The sequence below is a fragment of the Anastrepha obliqua genome, chromosome 4 (assembly GCF_027943255.1).
Source record: "Anastrepha obliqua isolate idAnaObli1 chromosome 4, idAnaObli1_1.0, whole genome shotgun sequence".
Lineage (NCBI taxonomy): Eukaryota > Metazoa > Arthropoda > Insecta > Diptera > Tephritidae > Anastrepha > Anastrepha obliqua.
In genome coordinates this window covers 87731621-87752909 of record NC_072895.1, presented here as the reverse complement: position 1 = coordinate 87752909, position 21289 = coordinate 87731621, and the positions used below count along the sequence as shown (strand labels likewise).

Below are 21289 nucleotides of genomic sequence, written 5' to 3'. Positions count from 1 at the left end.
TCAAGGGGACGCCAATGTCTGAGAAGGGGGCAACTGAAACCGGTTCTGTCGACTCCTCCTTGACAAGCTCGTCGGCAATTTCATTTCTCTCTATATTCCTGTGCCCAGGAACCCAGATAAGGGAAATGTGTCCTGCATGTTCGAGACGTTTCAGCCCTAGCACAACCCTCAAAACCCAGTTTGCGGATGGAAAGATCAGTGCGAAGTACAGAAAAGGAAGGGGAGATATTCTTCAAGATGCTACTATGTCCTACAGGAAGTTGCGTCCAGAGGCCAATCTTCGTCAACCTAACAGCGCTCTGAGTAGCAATGGATTTAACTTGCAGATCCACAGGAAGTAAGTGCAGAATGTCGTTGAAGGCAGCAGTGGGAGATGTTCTACAAGCACCAGTGATGCCCATACATGCAGTTCCCTGCACTCTCTCTAGTTCGGAAGAGCTGCCCACCAAACTAGGCAACCATATGTAAAAATGGGTAGAATCACTAAGTTGCACATCCAAGGTACGACACGTGACTTGAGACTCCATTTTTTGCCGAACATAGATTTACAGGCGTACAAGGCCATACTGGCCTAAGTGACGTATTCGAAGAGAAATTATCATCTCTCGCAGCCAAATAACCTCAGGTACCTCGTGTGCAGTATGTTCTTCTTCTTTTTCTTGATTGGCGCAATAATCGCTTAAGCGACTATGGCCGAGTTTAGCAAAGCGTGCCAGCCGTTTCTTTCTCGTACTAATCGGCGCCAATTGGAAACACAAAGTGAATTCAAATCCTTCTCCACCTAATCTTTCCAACGCTGAGGAGGCCTTACTCTTCCTCTACTACCACCAGCTGGTACCGCATCGAATACTTTCAGAGCCGGAGCTTTTGTATCCATTCAGACGACATGACCTAGCCAACGTAGCTACTTGGCAGTCGCTGTAAATTATTCGCTGCGCTATGTCCATACCGTCGTAAAGCTCATACAGCTCTTCGTTCCATAGCCTGCTATATTCGCCGTTACAAACATGCAAAGGCCCAAAAATCTGCCGTAGAATATTTCTCTCAAACACTCCAAGGGACGCCTCATCGGATGCTCTACGTTACGTTAGCAAAATTACACAAAATTATGGCTAATTTCTACCTGTACGGAATTGACGCGGCCATACTCAATATATAAGTATATTGAAGGAACCTCCCATGGCACTAAGCATTTCTTCATTTGCCTCCTCACACTAATTCATGCCCCTGGTACGATCCCGACGAACCAGCTGGATTTCTCGAGCCTGGTAAACAAACAGTGTTACGCATGGTTTGGAGTCCAATCAGGAGCCATCTTTTTTAGCCGCCTTGGGGGGCTCACGTTATTCTGGCACAATTATGAGCTGGAAATTATAGCAGGGTATACTACTATGACACTAACCACATCTTAACATGCCCACCTAAATCCACTCATCTAGCGCTCCTTTCCCTCCAGTACCACCTTGGGGCGAAACGGGCTGCATACTGGGGCTACTAAGATGAAATAGATGAGGAGAGATATACTACGACTTCCCTTCGCAGGGAAAACCCTTCTGCTATAAAACAACAACCAAGTGCAATTATTGTACACGAATCCGTTATAAAATAGCATTAAAAATTAGCATCACTTTTGAGAAAAAATCCATAGCAGTGAGGCATCTTTCACCCTTTAAAAAAGGCTTTGCTGCAGTGCCTACTCGTACTTCACTTCATTCGTGAGAAAAAGAGTCTCTAAAGTCGATTGACATAAACAAAGAACTTCATATGCAACAAGTCATATAAATGTTGATCCTTGAAGAAGTGCAATAAGAAGGAAAAGTTTTAAAAAAATACACATCAACTGTGTGAAAACAAGCGGAAATCCTTAATAATCAAATTCGCCGATGTGCGCTCGATGCATCCACACACCACTGGCGTTGACATCCTGCTTCCTTTCGGTTGAGCGCATTCCAACTGGTTGCGGTGCCTGCCACATTTTCTCCTCCAATACATAACTTATGCATAACCTGCATTGAAACACTCACTTATCCTCTTCTTTAGCCACTCGCTGTGCTACTGCACCGAACATTTGAGCAAGAAAAAATTTCCATCATCCTGTTGCATGGACAACACGGCACCCTCTGTGACTGCCACCTACGGTACTTCCATGCTAACTACTCCCCTCGCGCTAGGAGTCAATCACAGCGCAAATAGGCACTGTAGCAAATCTTCTTCAACTGCGTTGTTGTTTGTTTTTTTGTTTTTGTTTAAGGCGGTTGCTGCAACATATTTGCTTTGACGGTACATTTGACATTTACGTTTGCATTTGAGTGCTTAACACACTTTCTGTCAACTTTGGCGCTATGTAAGGTTGCATGTATGTATGTGTGTATGTATGTATGTGTCCTGTGTGCGGTGATGTGAATGCATGCATGCATACAGGAAGACAGGACGATATGTAGGGGTGTGAGTGGTCGCTGGAGTCGTAACACTGAAGTGACTTTTAATAGCTGCTTTCCAGCTGAAGCGGGTTTTATGTTTTTGCTCTTTGACATAATTTTCTTTGATGATTGCCACATGTTGCATGCATTATATTGCCATAGCGCCTTAGGGCATAAAAGGACATTAATTTTATTTTCTTTTTAGCTCCTTCTATTGTGGCAATAAGTTTATGAAAGTGCAATATTTATAATGAGCTTTGCGGCGTGCATTCATGTGCGTGTATTTGTGTGTGTGCGTGTGGAAAATGAAAGAGCTCAAATCGAATTATTGGCAATTATGAACACTTCAATGTTCACAAAGTGTTGGAAATGTAGGAGAAATTATAATTTAATCAAACAGAAAGAAAAAGTTTCTTTATAAGATTTGCATAAGGTGGCGCAAAATTAATCAATCTATCGGAATATTTGTAGTTTTTGGAAATGGCGTCGTATGTCAATCATACTGGACACTTGTGGACTAGACAGCTGCGGTATACAGTACAGTGTTAGCAAGATTGAAGCCAGGCTGGAAGCTGACGAGTACACAGTGGGCGTATTCGTGGACATTGAGGGGCTTTTTGATAATGCAACTTTGGATTCAATTTGTTCTTCTGCCAAGCGACACGGAATTAATTAAATCATTGAAAAGTGGATACATTCCTTGCTCTATGAGAGGCTGCTAGCCTGTGGTGAGAGTAGAACTAATTACCGGTAGGGCCAAGCAAGGATGTTCCCAAGGTAGAGTCTTTTCTTCGCTGTTGTGGTGCATCGTCGTAGACTCTCTACGAATGGAGATGCAGAAATTCAGATTCCATGTTCAAGCATATGTGGCGTGTGACATGTCTATGCGCTAACATCGGATAAATCCCTAAGAAGGCTTTGCATGAAAGTGCAGAGAATTCTGGATAAAATCGACGACTGGTGCACGAGATAAGGCCTTTTCGTCCAATGCGCACAAAACTATCTTAGACTTGTTGAAGAGAAAACGGAAATTGGATGGACATAGCCTTCCAATACTCGAAGGTGTGGCACTCAGTATCTCCGAGACTTGGATAAGAAACTGAGTTGGGAGACACGTGTTTCGCTGAAAGTGAATCGCGAGCCTTTAGCAAAACTTGGGGCCTTAAACCAACTGTGGTCTGGTGGATATACACAGCACTTATCAGATCAATCATCACTTATGCCTCTGTGGTGTGGCGACGGACTATGGTTAAGTTCACACTTCGGGAACTATACAGGCTGCAAAGAAGTCTATGTTTATGCATTACGGTTGACATGAGTACAACCTCCGGTGGTGCCCTAAATGCTTTGCTTGATGTGCTTGCCTTGGATACTACAAAAAACAATAGAAGAAATGCGTAGACTCCATAAATATGGTTTCTGGTAGGAAGATGGAACTTCGGGATACAGAGAAACCTGTACCCACTATTTTTGGCACCTAAAGACGACCTTAGACCCATAGTTTCATTTCGAAGGAAATTTTATGTCAAATTTTCATAGCGTGAGAAATGGAGTAATCCAGAGCGCATTTAAAGAGGTTTGACGGATATTTTCTTACCGAATGAAATAGGTTCTGAAGCCGGATGGAACTTAAACGATAGTAATAAATATCATTATGCTATGAGAGGAATGGCAACTATTTTCCTAACGGAAATTTTTGCCGTTCTGAGTGTAGCAGAATGGAAAATATAGATGTGATATAGCCTATAGTAACAGTCAGGCTTTGAACTAAGAAGGCAATTGAGTAGTAAAGTTCTCTCTCCACGAACAAAACTAACACTCTACAAGACTCTCATCATGCCCATTGTAACGTATGGCGCAGAAGCGTGGACGATGGCAACATCCAATGAAGCGACGCTTGGAGTGTTTCAGAGAAAGATTCTGCGCCAGATTTTTGGACTTTTGCACGTTGGCAACGATGAGTATCGCAGACTATGGAACAATGAGCTGTATGAGCTTTACGACGGCATATACATAGTACAGCGAATAAAAATTCAGCGGCTCCGCTAGTAAGGTCATGCCATCCAAAGGTATACATACGCTCCAGTTCTGAAAATATTCGATGCGGTATCAGCTGATGGTAGCAGAGAAAGAGGAAGACGCAAAGAGCGTTGGAAAGCTCAAATGGAGAAGGACTAGCCTTCTCTGGTGAACGCAAAGCAAACCTCAACGACTGTTCAAGAATGTAAGAATAAGCTTAGTTCCGTTCCAAGACAGAACAACCTTGTACTTATATGGGCCCCAGGACATTGTGATGTTCAAGGCAATGAAACTGCCAATGAATTGGCCAACTGCGGATCAGCGGTTACTCCACAGGGACCAGAGCCCATAAACGGAATCAGTTCTGCAAGAATCATAAAGTAGATCAGCGATTATGCATGGAATTTACATAAAGTGCGATGGTCCGCTCTGGAACGTTGCAGAACTGCAAAGTGTTTTGTGACAAGCCCGAACAGAAAACTGTCGAACTTTCTTCTAAAACTTGGAAGCAAAGACGTTCGGTTGATGGTCGACAATCCATGAGGTCTACATATGACCACCATTGGCATCATTGAAGATCCGATTTGGAGGAGGTTCGAAAAAATCTTATTGGTCTATATATACCGAGGGTCTTATGACCAGAAACCAACAGGAATTTCTTCATCAATAATGAAATTTTGGTTAATATTTCTTCATTTATTAAAAAAGTAATATAAAGATAATCAAAATGATTTGCTGCGATTGAAATTCCTGCGGATATTCGCTAAAAGTGAGTTATGACCTGGTAAAACCTGGTGGACTTAATCATTAGCCAAAATATTGTTAATTTAGTTCGCCAAGACCTCAATCCGAACGTCAATTCTATGATTAGTTTGACCTTCACGGGTTCTGAGGGAATGAATGGACGCTTTGATCTGATGGATCTGATCTAGATGAATATTTATCAGCTTACAGTAGGATCGATGAAAAAATATTTCCTGGTAAGGATGTGTTATTTGTTGTTGTTATTTATATTCTGAACATCGAAATTATCTTTTTGTTGACTTTCCTAATACTAAATAATTTTTTCAAATACGTATAGCGATGGGATTTGGTATGTGGTAAGAAACTTTACGAGCTATCACAACAGTCGGTACGATCCGAATTTGTATCCAGCCAAGGACTGTCATTCCACAGTTTTCCTCAAACAAATGAAGCTGAAAGTGAGCTCGCTCAAAATGGTCTGCGACATGGAAGTTTATGATAGATAAAGATGAACTTGACTTCGACTTCAATTTCATATGTACGCACTTATATATGTAACTCATTTGATATTTCATACTATTTTTCTAAAACTACATGTAAGCACTCACTGTGTGGTGGCGTGAGCGCCAGTGCTGAGGACATACCCGGAAATGGTAGCGGTGATCGTGGATGCGGTTGTCCATCAGGTGGATTGAAATGGGTGGGTAGACTCATCGGTGAGGTCGGCGTAAACTCTTTACTCAATCGATTCATACTTTCTTCTAGACGTTCGTGCGGTATGGGCCCACCTGGCGGTCCGAAGGGCGGCATACCCGGCATACCCATTTGCCCAAGTATACTATTCGCATAGGCGTTATGTTGCTCTTGAAATTCTCGTTGTTCTCGTTGCATTGCCTGATCACGTTCGCGTGACTGTTGATGTGAGACAGCGGCGGCTGCTGCGGCGGCCGCTATTGATAGATCCATCTGATGTTCCATGTGTTGAAACGGATTTTCGCCATTTGCTGCAGCTGCCGCTGCGGCTGCCGCGGCTGCATGCATTTGCGCCTCTAGTGCATCCATTTTGCACTGATTCTCTGCTGCTGCGCTTACGGCACGATCGATCCGTAGATCGCGCAGGCTGGCCGTCGCAAAAGGGTGCATGTTATTCGATGAGTTGGGTGTGGATGAAGAGGATGGCTTATTCAGTTGTCGTATGTCTTTCAGCGATAATACAATGCGATTGTTATTATTGACTTTGTTGCTGTTATTGTTATTATTCGCAGAATTACCATCAGTGTCGTTATTCGAGTGGCTGCCACTCATAGAATTTTGATCTTTTTTCGTTGTGCAGAGATCCTCCGGTCCCTCCGAAAGGTTGGACATCGATTTGCGACGTAACTCATTGGTGGCGTTAATAAGCTCTTCAATATCTTCGGCTTCGGGTATTGGTTCATTCTCATTCTCATCTTCGTGTTCATTTTCGTTTTCAATATCGTCTTCTGGCTCCTCATCTTCTATGTCCATTGAGTGTTGCGCATTGAGTGCTTCTGGTGAAAGTGTTCCATCCAAGCGTGAACTGTTGTGCTGTTCTTCACTCGATTGGTATGCATTTCCATTTTTTTCATGTGATTCATTGTTATCGTGGTTGTCATTACCGTTGCCGCTATCGTCGCGACGAGTACCCTCATCCTCGTCCATCGACTCGGCTATCTCACTTTTGATCACAGTCTTCAAAGCTTCTAAGCGCTCCGCATGCGTTTTCTCTAATTGCTCATCTAGCGTCAAAGGCAGGGGTTGTGTTTGTGATGGCTCTTCTATAGGCGCAGGCGTGGCTGGTTTGCTCGCCATATCGAGTGGTAGATCGCCCGAGCGACGTCTAGGGCGCGCTTGCTTACGTCTGGGCATAGGTGAAGTACAGATATCTGAATTGAAGGTCGTATCAAGCGGCAAATCTTGATCGCTTTCTATTTCCCGTTCGAAGTCATGCTCGAATGTACGCTCGCGCTTACGTTTGCGTTCACGTTCGCGGCGCGCTGACGAGCCAAAGAGCCTCGATGGCAGTATCACCTTAGAGCCAGCGGTGACCATTGATGGAGTTTCCTCATCGAAACTTGAACAACGCCCCAGCTCAGGTGACATTAGCGACGTATCGATCATGCCAAAGTCATCAGGTGATGCGGCTGGCGTCGGTGTATGCTCTGGCACCGAGCTCTCAACCAAACCGCGCACCTGCAATGACTCTCCCGCCTGTATGAGCGTCTGCAGCCGTTCTTGTGGCACGCTGATCTCACCACGATACATAAAATCTACGATCGCCTGCACCACCCAGCCCTGAAAGTCCTTCAACACGATAACGGGATGCTTGCACGGCGTCTCCGCAAACACGCGCTGAAAGAACGGTGAACACGCAGATAGCACCATTTTGTGTGCATGTAAACTAGTTTCGGCGCACACCAGCGTCACGTCCACCAATGTTTTGGTCTGTAGCAGTGCGTCAAAGGCGCGCAATATATGATTCTGATGATTATTCCAACGAAGGCTATAGTGATCTGGTACGACGTTATTGGTGACGGCGATGGCGGGCGTTGCGGAATTGGCGCCTGCAGCTGCCACAGCAGCCACTGCAGCGGCGGCCGCGGCAGCAACAGCTGCTGCTGCTGTTGTAGCGCTACTCGATGAAGGTGTGTGCTGAGCGGTACTCAACAATGAGCTGGCCATTGTGGTAGTCGTGAGCGTGGGCGCTGAGCTGGCGGCAATCAGCGTACAAGTCGTGTTTTCCATAGTACGTCCATTGATGCTACTGCTGTTGCTGCTTGTGTTATTATGGTGACTGCGCGCGGTGGTCATCATCATATTGAGTGGTGGTGTGGGCGGTGTATTCGGCGGTGTTGTAGTGGCAACTGTGACGCTGTCCATAGAAGTTGTCGTTGTGATCGACGCTGTGCTATGCGACTGTGACAACGACAGTTTGCGTCTCTTAACAACGTGCACCGGTTCCATTAGCATTCAGGTAGAAAATCAATGCTTTTTGACACGTGAAATTCGCTAACGTTGACGACTGGTGAATGGGGCGAAGTAGTGGTTATGGGTATGTCACGTGGCACACCCACACGTAACTGCCACACAACTCGAACAAAATCTAATGAGCCTCTTAGCTGTGATTGCCAGTACTGGTACTGGTGTGGATGTTGTTGTTTGTGTTTTATTTGCGCTGTCTCTGTTTACTCTGTAGCTGACTTTCTATTGCTATTTCTGCTGTCTTGTCTACTAAGCACCGCGTCGACTAAATTTGAATTTGAATCAGTCGCTGTGTCTGCAATGAGATAAAGACAAAAGATAAACATGAGCTGGATTTTTTTTCTTTTTTTTTAATAAAGCACGCGAAATGTAGCGTGCAAGTATGTTTGTTTTTTATTTAAGAATTTTTTGGGTACACCTTCCCATGCTCCACACAACAATCCACAATACAATGCGGCAAATGCCTAAGGATACGCGGCGTGAAAAACACATATGTACGTATTAGTATGTGTGTGTATGCGTGAGCGCCTTCTACACGTCTTAAAGTATTCATGACATATGCTATGTGTGATAATATGTTAATGAGTTTCAGCATATATCATTTTAATGTCTTCGTTTTGCTGTCACTGCCGAAAATTCGCAGCATTCTTCCTTTAAAAATACCACCAAAACCGGCAGGTGAGCAAATTTTGTACGGCATTATCGACTGTGAAATTCACCTACGTTGCTGGCAAACACTCTTATGAAAATTCCCTTTGAAAAATCCTACGACTTCTTGGCCTAACTACTGCAGAACAGAGTCCACAGTTGATGTAAATGGACCAGTGATAGACTGGCCACCAGAAGATTTACAGCAGCCATAGAGTTTTCCTATAGGTCACGACTGTCAATTCTGTACGATTTCTGCTCAAGTTGAAGGTAGGCGATTTATAAACCCTTTCGTTGGGTGTTTGGCCGAGCTTCTCCTCCTATTTGCGGTGGGCGTCTTGATGTTTTAAAAAGACTGCGAATGGCAAGTGTTTTTTATGAGGTGCATCTTTGATGGCAGGAATTCAGTCGTAAGTTTGCCATGGACGCCGAGGGGCGACTGGCATTAGAAAACTATTTTCTATCATTTTGGTGTTTCATGCATGGAGATTTCCAGCTTTGTATCCGAGGAATTATAGGGCCGCCGTAGTCGAATGGGCTGGTGCGTGAGTATTATTCGGCAGTGCCAGGATTCGATGCATTAGACAAGAAACATCAAATGATAGAAGAAGTTGTTTCTAATAGCGGACACTCCTCGACAGACAATGGCAAATTTTCAAGGGTATTTTATTATATATAAAAAACTATCTGCCGTTCGGAGTCCGCTTAAAACTGAACTGTAGGTCCTTACATTTGTGGAAAACCATCAACATATCAAAAGACACAACATAAGTTGGAGGAGGAGCCCGGCGTTGCACCCAATAAAGAGCACCTTATCATACCTCCATCAGTCTTTCCAGTTGTTTTTGAAGTTTTTCAGACACTGGTTCAAGTGACACTAGCCCTAACCAAGCAATTTTTGCTTGAGTGCTACCGTAGGAATCACCGCTGCAGACATTTCCTAGAGTCTGAGTCACTTCCCAGACGAGTCGGGAGTCTCTTTTCGACTACACTCACGAGATTTAGAACCAAACACAATGCAACTACTGGACGGACAGTTTGTAGAAGGACACTCTCTCCATCTTGTTAAACTCTCGACCCCCGAATGCCGTTACTGTAGTACATCCACTACCCGTTGCAGGCGAAGAGCTTCAGTTGTCTCGTGTGGCCCGCATAACTTTGGCTCAATTACGGTCTGGATATTGTAGTAGGATAAACTCATATCTATTCAGAATCGACTCCGACATATTCAATATATATCCGGCATGTGAAGGCACACCGCACGACACTAACCACCTGTACTGAAGGCTGTGCAACGAACAGCGGCACTCAGATTTGGCTCAGCCTATCGCACTGCCTCTGGCGCTGCAATCTTTGCGAGCAGCGGGGAGATACCCGTCGACCTCATGGGCAAGGAACGAATGGATGCGTGGGACTCCAAGAAGAAACACGTCATCACTAGCGCCTCAGAACGGAGATGCGAAACCATACTGCGGTGGCAAAGCCGATGGAATACTGAAGCGAGTGGCAGATGGACGGCGGAACTTATTCCATCAAAAGGCAAATGGGTCCAAAGGAACTTCGGGGATACTTCCAGAGATACGTATACCGCATGAGCAAAGTAAGCAGTCCCAAGTGCATATACTGCGAAGCGCCGAGTGATGACGCTGAGCACACGTTTTTTAGTTCGCGGAAAGATATGCTGTGAAAAAGCAGATTAGCGACATCGCGTCGAGCAATATTAATCAGCGAAATACGCGAACGCGAAGAAAGCTGGAAGGCTGTAAACAGATATCATCGAGAACGTACTACAGTAAAAAAAGACAGACTTCGACACAGTGCAACAAAGGGAAGTCGCACAGATAGAGACACAAGAAGACTTTGGCTTGTCATGAAAGCTGGCTACAAATATGGTCGACCCAGACGTGGGTGAATAGAATTGGTTCTTTATGTATACCGTTTTGCGCCCTTCCGAAGTAATGCAGAAAGTAGTCCCGGGAGGGGTGTCTTCCCAGAAGAAGAGGAGGGATTGTTTTGGTGGCCCCACCATACGACGGACGGTGTAAGGGCGAAGGCATTTTGATGCCTTCTTAACCCCATTCACACGCATCTCTATCTGGACCCAACCTTTCGAAACAGCATGCTTCCCGGGCCTACAGTTAGATGAGTTAAGATGGCGATAGGTGATTACACCGCACTGCAGGGTCAAGCGAACAGCTACGACAAGATCAACAACCGTTAAACGTCTACCTCTACTGCGCAGATACTTGAGTGATGAACTAGATCATCGCTATAGCAAACATGAGACATCTAAGCGTCTGTGTAAGTAGTGAAAAATCTATAAACAATAAAAAAATATTCATACTTATCTACTTATACAGTTCACTTTTATTCCCCTGCCCGAAGAGCAAGTTAAAGTACACTTCTAATTTGTTAAGTTTCACTTATTGAATATATTTTTATTTTTATTTTTTGTCGGGGTAACTAGCAAGTACAGCACCTAGACAACATTAAGTCCATTGTACTGCACTCGGGTTCCTTTTTTAAGTTTCTACCCAATCTCCGAAGAAATCTAAGTAAACCTAGCCAAGAAGCTAAAGTGGTCGCTACCTAATACATCAGTGCCAAAGACCTCAAGCCTCATTCGAGCGAAGGCCGAGCAGACGCACAGAAAGTGGTCCGCCGTCTCATCCTCCTCTCCACATGCTGGGCAGAGTGCACTGTCTGAGATGCCTACCTTTTCCAAATCCTTCGCTCATAAAAAGTAGCCCGGCATCAGTCCAACCAATTGCCGACAATAGTCCCTTCTGCTTAGTGATAGAAAAATCTGCGACAGTCGGTCGGACATGACAGATAACATCAGTTTTGTCCATCTGCAGTCTCTCTCAGCCTGCCTAGCTCGGTTGTGGGTTGAAGTATTCCGGTTGCTACCCGTGCTTTGATGGCTGCAAAAGGGAGTGGAAGATCGAGTTCCCGCCTAAAGAAATTGGTCTCAGAGCCAACGCTAACTAAAAAGAGTCAGAGGTCTTGTTACCCGCGATACCCACGTGTCCTGGGACCCATGTTAGCATCAGGCTATTATCTCTACCGACATAGTTCAGCTTAGATTTACAGGTTCTTTCTTACTGGAGTAGCATTTTTGAAATTATTTTTAATATAATATAATAAGCGGCTGTTTCCATTGTAGCGCTCAATGAAAAATAAGAATAACATCATGCGAGTACGAGTATACAAAAGTTGCAATCTCAGCTACGTGCCGCTGTGCATATCCTTCAGGATATTTGGCTAAGCACACTGTGTCTCATCGAGTTGCGCAGTTTTTTCGTTTGCCGCATTTTTAAATGAGTGGGGATGTAAGTATGTAGGAAAAAACACACACACGCACACATATACATATATGTAGTAGTGAACACATGTACACACATTTAATGTGTGATAATAGCTGATGTATGCGCTTTATTTGGCTTTCTTGACTTTTTTCTCCATACACGACACGACTGATGCGGAGTTTTTCTTAAGTTTTAGGTTTGAGATTTTACTCTGTTAAAAAATACATTTGCTGCTACTTGTATGCATAGCTGAGAGTATTTTTTTGTTTTGCCTCTTCTCCTTCTTGTTTTATGTAACTATTACGTATGTATGAATTAATTAGAATCAACGTGTCTATGCATGCGTGTATGACTTATTTCAAGCCAATGTTGCGTCTGTCTCCACACTCCCCCATTAGCAAAGAAGACAGTACGTAGCTGCGTGCTACGTCACCGTCGTGATATGGATCCCTGTACGCGTTGTTGTTGTTGTTGCGCGTCGCTACCTTCGGTGCGTTCACCGTCGAGCAGCAGGATATGCAGGGATATGATTGAAATTAAAAAAGTTTCATACAGTTGATGAGCAAACTGAATGTTGCTTTAAATTCAAATTCTCATTTACTCACATCTTCTTACGCAGTCGAAGAATGGGTGGGAAAATATGGTGGCAAAAAATGGTGAAGAAATAAGAAAAAAAGTTTAAGAAAATGTAAAATAAAATGTAAAAAGTGGTTTGCTTGGTACAAAGTAATGTTTTTGCCAAGTCGCGGTAAACATTTTTATTTGCCCACTTGAAAAAGCGGCAGTGGGAAAGAAACTAAAAAATAAACTACGTGCAAAATTCTTCCTTGCTGGCGTCGGTGCAGTGCGAGAGTCGCGTATAAGTCAGCTGTGACCCAGCCGCAAAGCCAGTGAAATGAGGAAAGTGTAAAAAAGTAGTTAAAAGAGGTAAATTGGTAGTCAAAACAAACAAGGAAATGCAAGTTAATAGGTATGTAGGAGGAACTTTTCAAAAAAACACAAAAAAAAAACGCTGCTAAGAGAAAGAATGCGTTTTAAGTAGTGCAGATTCTGCACCTTTGGAGTCCTTGCGCGACACGCATGTGAGGTTGCATGTGTGTGCAGTCATTTATTTTGCAATCATTATTTTTATTTAATTTTTTTTTTCAGTTTTTTTTTTTGGAAAACCGCATTGAAGTAGTTCTACCACATCCTTACGCTTGGCTGCAACAATGTGTAATTAGGGAGCGCTTTAAGTTAAATGGATGCAAATATGGTAGTATTTCTTCCTTCTGCTATTACTGGCTTATTTCGCTTTTCTGCTCTATCTGCATATACATACGTATTTGATATATGTACAAGGTGGCGCAAAATTAATTAACCGTCGTACGTCAATCATATTTGACACTTGTGAACTAGACATCTGCAGTATACAAAAGGAGCCCGTAAAGGTCAAAATACAGTTGTCCATTATTTAAAATAATTTTTTTATTAATAAAAAATTATTAAAAAAAAATTGGATGATTGATTTTGCACCACATTGCAGTTTTTATATACATGTATTAAGCTAAAAGAAGTCACAATCTTGGAGTAATCCTCGATAAAAAGCTCCTCTAGAAATCACACGTTGAAACAAATATGTACATCCAAAGCACTGACAACTTTCTGGCAGTGCGTGCAAAGGGGTCTTTGGAAAACAGAGAGGGCATGGACTTCGATCCCACGTGTCTGCTTTTTTACAATAATGTGTCAAATACCATTACCACGGTTGTTTTTGTTGTAGCGTCACCACTGTCAAATGCATTGGTTATGAACTGCCTCATGTCTGATTTTGCAGCTCAAGTAGTTTGCCTTTCATACTTTACAATGCTAGCAACTGGTATTTTTAACGAGACGGTGCCCTAAGGAATGTCAATTGCCATAATCTACAGCAGCATTATACCATTCAAGGAATTACTATAGAGGCTGATGCAGCATAATAACAGATAACCCAGTTAACCCACTGATGCACCTGCATCGGCGTTGTACCCGTTGACAAACTACCTCACAATGGACAGATAAAAACATTTAATTCGCAATATTTGTATTCATCTACTCCCCATTTTGAGCATCCTCAACGTTTGGAGCGCCCTTATTTATAGTAACAGAAGAATATTTGTTTTACGTCCCCAATTCTGGTCAATCTCGTGCTGGTATAAATTCTGCCACCGGTTATTAGTTCAGAAACTCGAAAGTTTACTGGGTAGTTTGGTTTTTCACTAAAAGGATATTATAAAACCCAAAATAGAATAACGCAGCGGCGGTAGCAGTTTTTCGAAGTCAGCTGTTGTTCCCACAATACAACAGTGGCAGCTGACAACTGGTGGCGCTGCTTCGGTTAGCGCCGAAATGGGCATAACAGCTGATTTCAAAAACCGGCACTGCCTTTGCCGCTGCATTGTTGTATTTTGGGCTTAAGTGTCGTACGTGCACCAATGCATTCTTCTTATAGCAGAGTTTACTGTCTCTTGCCTCCCAAGGCCAACTCATTTAAGGTGATGACACCAGAGCAGCTGATTTTGCGATTTTGTGTCTTGATTGTCAAAGTGACCTGCTTGTTTATTGTTGCTTTGTTTGTGTAAATTTGAAAATAAGTGCTGACATGTGCAAAAACATAATACATGTAAATGTTGTTGTTGTTGCTTTAGAGCCACCACCTGTACAGACTGTCCTTGGTCCTTCCCGCGAACCGCAGTATACGAAGTCTGTTTTGTTGAGACATTGTGACAGTAGAGGTTTTGTCACAGTAGAGATTTTGTGACAGTTAACAATTGAAAGAATCGCCACCGTTGCAAAAGTGCATTCAAGTGAGTAATCTATGCGTTGCCCGGCTGTACCATCGAGGTGCTTTTCGAGTGTTTCGTGATGACTGACTTTTATATTGTATTATTTTTATATTACATTATTTAAACATATAAATACTATGCGATACAATGATTGGGTATTTACTGAAAATATCGTTTTTTTTTTTAATTTTCTATATCCTCTTTATAGGGGAAAATAAAAAAAATATTCTGTAGAAGCCCATATATCCAATAATTACTGTAATTTTTTAAATTTATTTTTGAAAATACAGTTTTTTTTTTAATTTTTTATCTCCTCTTTATAGTGAGGAAACGAATTTTTCTGAATTATTATGTGTAATCATTGCAACTGATTCCATGTTTTCTTTATAAAAAATGTCTGCAAATCAATGAGAACGGATTTCGGCGATTCTCTTTTTTGAACTGTGACTGAAATGTAGATTTTTAAGCCTTTATAAATCGTAAGTTTAAATTTTTTCATTTCCATTTTAAATTATGTGCTGCGCGATTTAAAACAATAAAAATAAAAAGGGAACTAAACTTGCGTGTTATTTTAAGCCTCCACATTGTCAAGGAACAGCAGATGCTGTAGCCGAATGGGTTGGTGCGTGAGTACGATCAAGAGCAAACATCAAGGCGAACACCACAAAAATGAGAAGGAGCGCGGCAAACACCAAGCACAGGGTGTAAGCACTAATTACATATATATAATAAATAATAAATAAAATAAAATAGTAGTAAATCAAATAAAATAATAATAAATAAAATAAAATAAAATAATAATAATTAAAAGAAAATAATAATAAATAAAAGAAAATAATAATAAATAAAATAAAATAATGATAAATGAAATAAAATAATAATAAATAAAAGAAAATAATAATAAATAAAATATAATAATAATAAATGAAAATAAATAGATTATACAAATATAAATAATAAAAAAATATATAATCATAATAAAAAATAAATATGTAAATAATTGCAAAGGTAGAGGTTATATTCTCTATTCTATCCTATATTTTTCCTTCTGTTACTTCTCTCCTTTCCTCCTTGACTATCCACCCTTTCACTTTCCAGAGCTTTAAATACAATAGTTTTTTTTAAGTTTTAAGGAGCTACCGTATTTCTCGGTGCTTCTTGGCTCGACTTTCCATATTTCAATATACGTTTCAGAGGTTATATTGCAAAACTAACCGTTTAATACAGCAGCGCACTTTTTGTTCTTACGTGCGAAAGCAGAAGAGAAAACTTTGGCATGCGTGCCTATGAAATGGCCAAGTATTTTTCAAAGTAACGGTATAATACTTGAGTGCAAACTCTCTCGATAAACAGAATTTCGATTTTTCTTCAATATAAAGCGCATGCTTGGCAGTCTTTTACATAGAATGAAATGCTCAACACCTCAGCGAAAAAAAAGATGGCAAAATCAACGAAAGTTTTTAGGCTTTTATTATTTTAATATTGAATGGGCTATGAAATCGCATACTCCGAATTGAAAAGTATTTTATTTATATTTTTAAAATTGGTTTTTGTTTTTATTTGTTAAATTTTTGTGAATTTTGCACAAAGTGTGAAGCCTTGAGTTATATAGGTTTTGCGGTAGAAAAAAAAAAAAAATTATAGCCAAAAATAGTTAATACTTTCTTATTATTTATTATTAATCGCGCTCCTGTTAATATTTTAAAAACAGGTGCATTGTAATTTGTCAAGGTAGAAATTATTGCAATAAATTTTTTAATAATAAAACATGCGACTTAAATTTTTATCAACAACACTCACACTTTTCGACATCCAATCAATTTAATTTTCCAAAATGCAGTTTCACTGTTACAATTCCTGTTGATTTCAAAAAATGTTGTGCTGCGTAGTATGGATGTCCTCTTAATAGCACTTCTTCATTGTTCACATCAAATCCATTCGCACTTCACAAACTTTATATTTATATTTTAATATTTTTATTGCACCATTTATTGTAAATGTATTCCTTCGATATCACATTTTTTTTACTATTTTTTATTGTTTGTTCTTAAACAAATTCCATTACATCCTTTCAATTCATTTGGCACTGAGAAATAAACAAATCATCTACTCATATATTTATAAATAAGCATCCACGGAAATATTTTCACACATGGGGCACATGTGTATGTACACACTCGAAGTTAGTTTGGCACTAAGCGAACATATCGTAAAGCGTACTGCGGTCTCGGTAGCACTGGCGACTGACTAATTATGACAAGTGGTGGCCGCAAACAAACACAAACAATTATTTCAATGGAACAGCGCATGTAGCATCCTTAAGGCTTGGGCAGTCATAATAAATATGATGAATGGCAACAATCACATGTGTATGTGTCTACATATAAACACATATGATGCACACGAGCGATCGGATATACCGAAGGAGCAGCAAAGAGCGGAAAAAATGCGAGTGCGAAGGGGAAATGAGTCAGAAGTGGGGAATTTCGGCTACCTGCCTGTCATTGATTACACAGGTCAAATAATCAATGTGTGCGTGCGTGAGTATGCATGTGAGTTCGCAAGTGCATTGTAGGCGGTGCTATGCATATATTTTGAGTATTTATATTGTTTGAATATTTCATGCATTTGGTTTTGTTATTTTTTCCTTGTCTCGCTGTCGCTCCGTTGTAGGTACAAAAAGGCACTAGTAATTTTAGCTCTCGCAGCAGTAGTCGATATGCACACATAGCGTGTGACAGGTCATGTGAACGTCTCTTTTCAATAGCTCGAACATTTTTAAGTGCATCTTTGCGACCGATGACCATGTGTGGCTTTGTGTTTGCGCTGCTAACCAACTTTAAGTCGAAGCGGTAAATGCTAGTCCTATTTTAATTGTAGGTAGAAAAGTAATTAAGCGCTGTCCTTCACGCATGCACTTATACGCATATTAGGGATAACAATAGCGGGAAGCCGTGACGTCGGGAGTTCGATATTTTTAAGTACCGAAATTTCGGGATTGTCGGGATTTCTAATTTCTTACGCACTTTTCACCATATGCAAAAGATGCATTAACTTCAACTTTTCAGCAAATATGGCGATGTTTGAATTTGTTTTTTATGGCTGGTACAGACATACAAGCAGCTGAAGGAGATCTCTTCTTCTCTTCGTTTAAAATGTGGTTTGATGACTGGACTAATCGTTGGCTGTTGCTTCGAATGAAGCCTATTTTGAAGGCGACAAAACAAATTTTGATGGGTAAACAATTATTTTACGTTTTATTGAACAATTCCCGGTACTTTTGTGACAGAATGTGCAAGAGTTTGTTTACACTGTCAGTACCTTTTGAGTGATCTTTTTTTCGACTTTATCGGGTCTTATTAAATGCGTATTTAACCATTTAAGTATAGTTTTTTTTTGTTGCCAATGGAATAAAAAAATCAAATTTAAAACCCATTTATTTTTCGGTAGAAGGCTGCTCAAGCAGTATTTCTGCACTTTTTCGAATTAAGTTGTTGCAAAATAATGAATATCTAAAACCAATGACTAGTCCCGAAATGTCAGTGTCAAGAAAAATGATCCCGAAAAAACCGGCCTCGTAAAAATTGTTATGCCTAAGGTATGCGTTGTGTGTTTATGCTTCGCGGAAGTCTGCTTATAATATTTTAAATTAACCATACCGAGGATAATGCACTCACAACACACATACATCCATACATACATACATGCATATGAACATATCTTTCGCAGAATTGTGGTGCCATATTTTAAAGCAATTTTAAGGCCTTTCCTTGTTTTCAGGTGATTTTGTGTGACACCAGTCCTTGACATGCACATACGTGTCACATACCCATACATACATATAAGTACAAGTACAAGTACAAGTATATGTATGTCTATTAGTACAAGTGCATGCGTGTATGCATATTTATTTACTTGCGTATGGGCATCAATAGGCCGCCCGGTGCATTGATAGCTCGAAGTAAGATACCTTGAACTCTTTGGAAACAAATTTAAATATTTTTCATGCTTGCAAATATAGTACAGTGGAAACTGTCTTCAAAAATTTAATTATCCAATTTAGGCAGAAGAGACATTCGAAGTTTTAATACTTTGTTGTTAGAAATATTCTTCTTTGACCTTAACCACTGATTTTTTTATCGGACAACTTAAGATGATTTCGTAAAGCATAAAGTGAATACGAAAACAAAATTTTCCAATGATTTTAAAGCAGTTTTACTTGGAATGACTAAGAGGTGATTGAAGACTCACAAAATGGCTGAAGATGAAGTAATGACTTAAGTATTTTGTCTTTTAATTTTATCAAATACATTATTGTAGTAGCAAACGCCATAGCTGAATGGGTTGTTGTGAGCCTCAGGTCAACTTTTTATGTACATAAACGTCCTACAGATGAGGCCCATGTTTGGCTTAATGGCTACGTCAATAAGCAAAATTGCCATATTTGGGCTGAAGGTCAAATCTAAGCCATTCAAGAACAGCAATTACATCCATGGAAAACAATGCGGTCTAAGGTCCATCAGTCCATATTTCTTAAAAGACGAGGCTGGCGTCAATGTAATGAATGCTGGAAATTGAAGCCCGTGATCTCCACAACATTTAATTCCAACAAGACTGCGCTACTCGCCATACAGCCTCTGACACAACAGATTTACTTCATCTCCTGTCTCGGACCAGTAGATTGGCCACCAAGATCGTGTGATATCACACTTTTAGACTTTTATTTGTGGGGGTATGTAAAGTCTTAATGCTCTGCGGATTAACCAGCTTCAATTGAGGCATTGGAAGCCAACATTACTACAGTTATTCGCGAGATACCTACCGAAGTCCTCCAGCGAGTTTTTAAAATTGTGAAATTGGTGCTTATGGATGGCCGAATTACGGCGCAGTTGCGGCCAATATTTGAAATGGATTATCTTTAAAAAACAAATGCCATGAATGGTTTTATACAAAAATTGTCCGGATTGTCCAATCAATTTGAATTTTCGTTGTTTTTTTGTAAGTTTAATTCCGTTACCTCTAAATTGATCACCCTTTATTTAGGAGCAACCAGACTGCTATACCTTGGCGATTTAGTTCGTTGAGGTTTTGTAATATAAATATTTTCAACCCTTCCACTTTAGCAATTGATATGTGAACATAACAACATACTTGCGGATTATTGGCCATAAAATGCAAAACACTGCCGCCAAGAATTTTATCTTTCCGTGACGATACTTGAGCATAACGACCATTGCCGTGAATAAACTTCGTAAAATTATTGATCACTGCTTCGCGAATTTATGTTTTCCAATGGAGTGGAAAAAGGCAATCATTATAACTGTAGCCAAGAAGAGCAATGCTGCTATCCACCTATAAATATTTTTCCAGCTTTTTCAAAGTAATTTGAAAATAATTTATTGTTCCCATTGGCGTCAGGGTTTTGAACTAAGCTTAGCTCCTGTGATAACTGTTCTACGGCTTTGTTAAAAGTACTTGAAAAGAACACAGTTTGACAACGGTGATTTTTCTCTTCCTTGATTTCTGCATTTCTCTAAGGCATTTGATTCAGTAAATCATGACTTTTGTTGCAAAAATCTTAACTTTTTGCAGGGCTATTCATTTATTTTATTGAAAAATGTGGTAACGGAAGAATACATAAAAGAGTGCTCCTGCAACTGAAAAAGGAACTGCTGGTTTTGGACAACAGCATAAAGGCAATCATTCATAACGACGTGGCGAACATAAATGGAAAGTCGATGCGGTTCGATAACCATAATATATTGTATAAATACTATGTAATCTGAGGAGACGAGCCTGCTGACAAAATGCTTATGGAATGGTATGGTGATTCTCTTGAAATGGGGAAAGTAGAATTTGCAAAGCTTTTAGTCAAGTCAAGTGTTAAAGGAAAACGCACAAAATCAAGTAGTAGTAATACTTTTTTAAGTGATTAGGGGTAGTTAGAATTTTAAAAAAATTGATTTTTTTTTGCATTTTCTTAAAGTATAATATAGTATCTTAAAAATATTGTGTGAAATTTTGATATTTTGAATTCGAAAAATACTTTTCGAGTTCTTCAACAATTAAGAAAGGTGCTCGGGCGCTCCGGAGCGTTCGAAACCATGTAGGTAGCAGCAGCTGCAATCAAACGACTTCTCGATAGCAAAATTTTTAATTTTTTTCTCAAAACTATGTTTTTTAAACTGGTGATCACTGTAACTTAAAAATCACTTGGTAGATTTCAATAAAATGTATACTCCTTTTAAAACATAAGGAACTCGTGCCTGATCGAAGGATTGTTTTTTAATTTCAATTAATTTTAATTTTTTTTTAATTGTCGGTTTTTTCTTGAAAATCTGAAAAA

The 21289-nt window shown here is 40.4% G+C and overlaps 1 protein-coding gene across 2 annotated transcripts in view; it reads right to left on the bottom strand.

Moving 5' to 3' along the window:
- Nucleotides 1–17177, bottom strand: part of LOC129244850 (protein jim lovell) — a 44881-nt gene extending 27704 nt beyond the window's left edge. Inside the window, exons 1-2 of one of the 2 annotated variants that reach the window (XM_054882736.1) lie at nucleotides 16744–17177; nucleotides 5792–8478 (exon numbers count right to left, since the gene is read on the bottom strand). In XM_054882736.1, the coding sequence (XP_054738711.1) occupies nucleotides 5792–8171 (2380 nt within the window). In that variant the 5' untranslated portion in view covers nucleotides 8172–8478; nucleotides 16744–17177. The remainder of the gene's footprint in view (nucleotides 1–5791; nucleotides 8479–16743) is intronic. The other variant, XM_054882737.1, reaches the window with a different exon arrangement.
- Between the last annotated feature and the right edge of the window lie 4112 nt (nucleotides 17178–21289).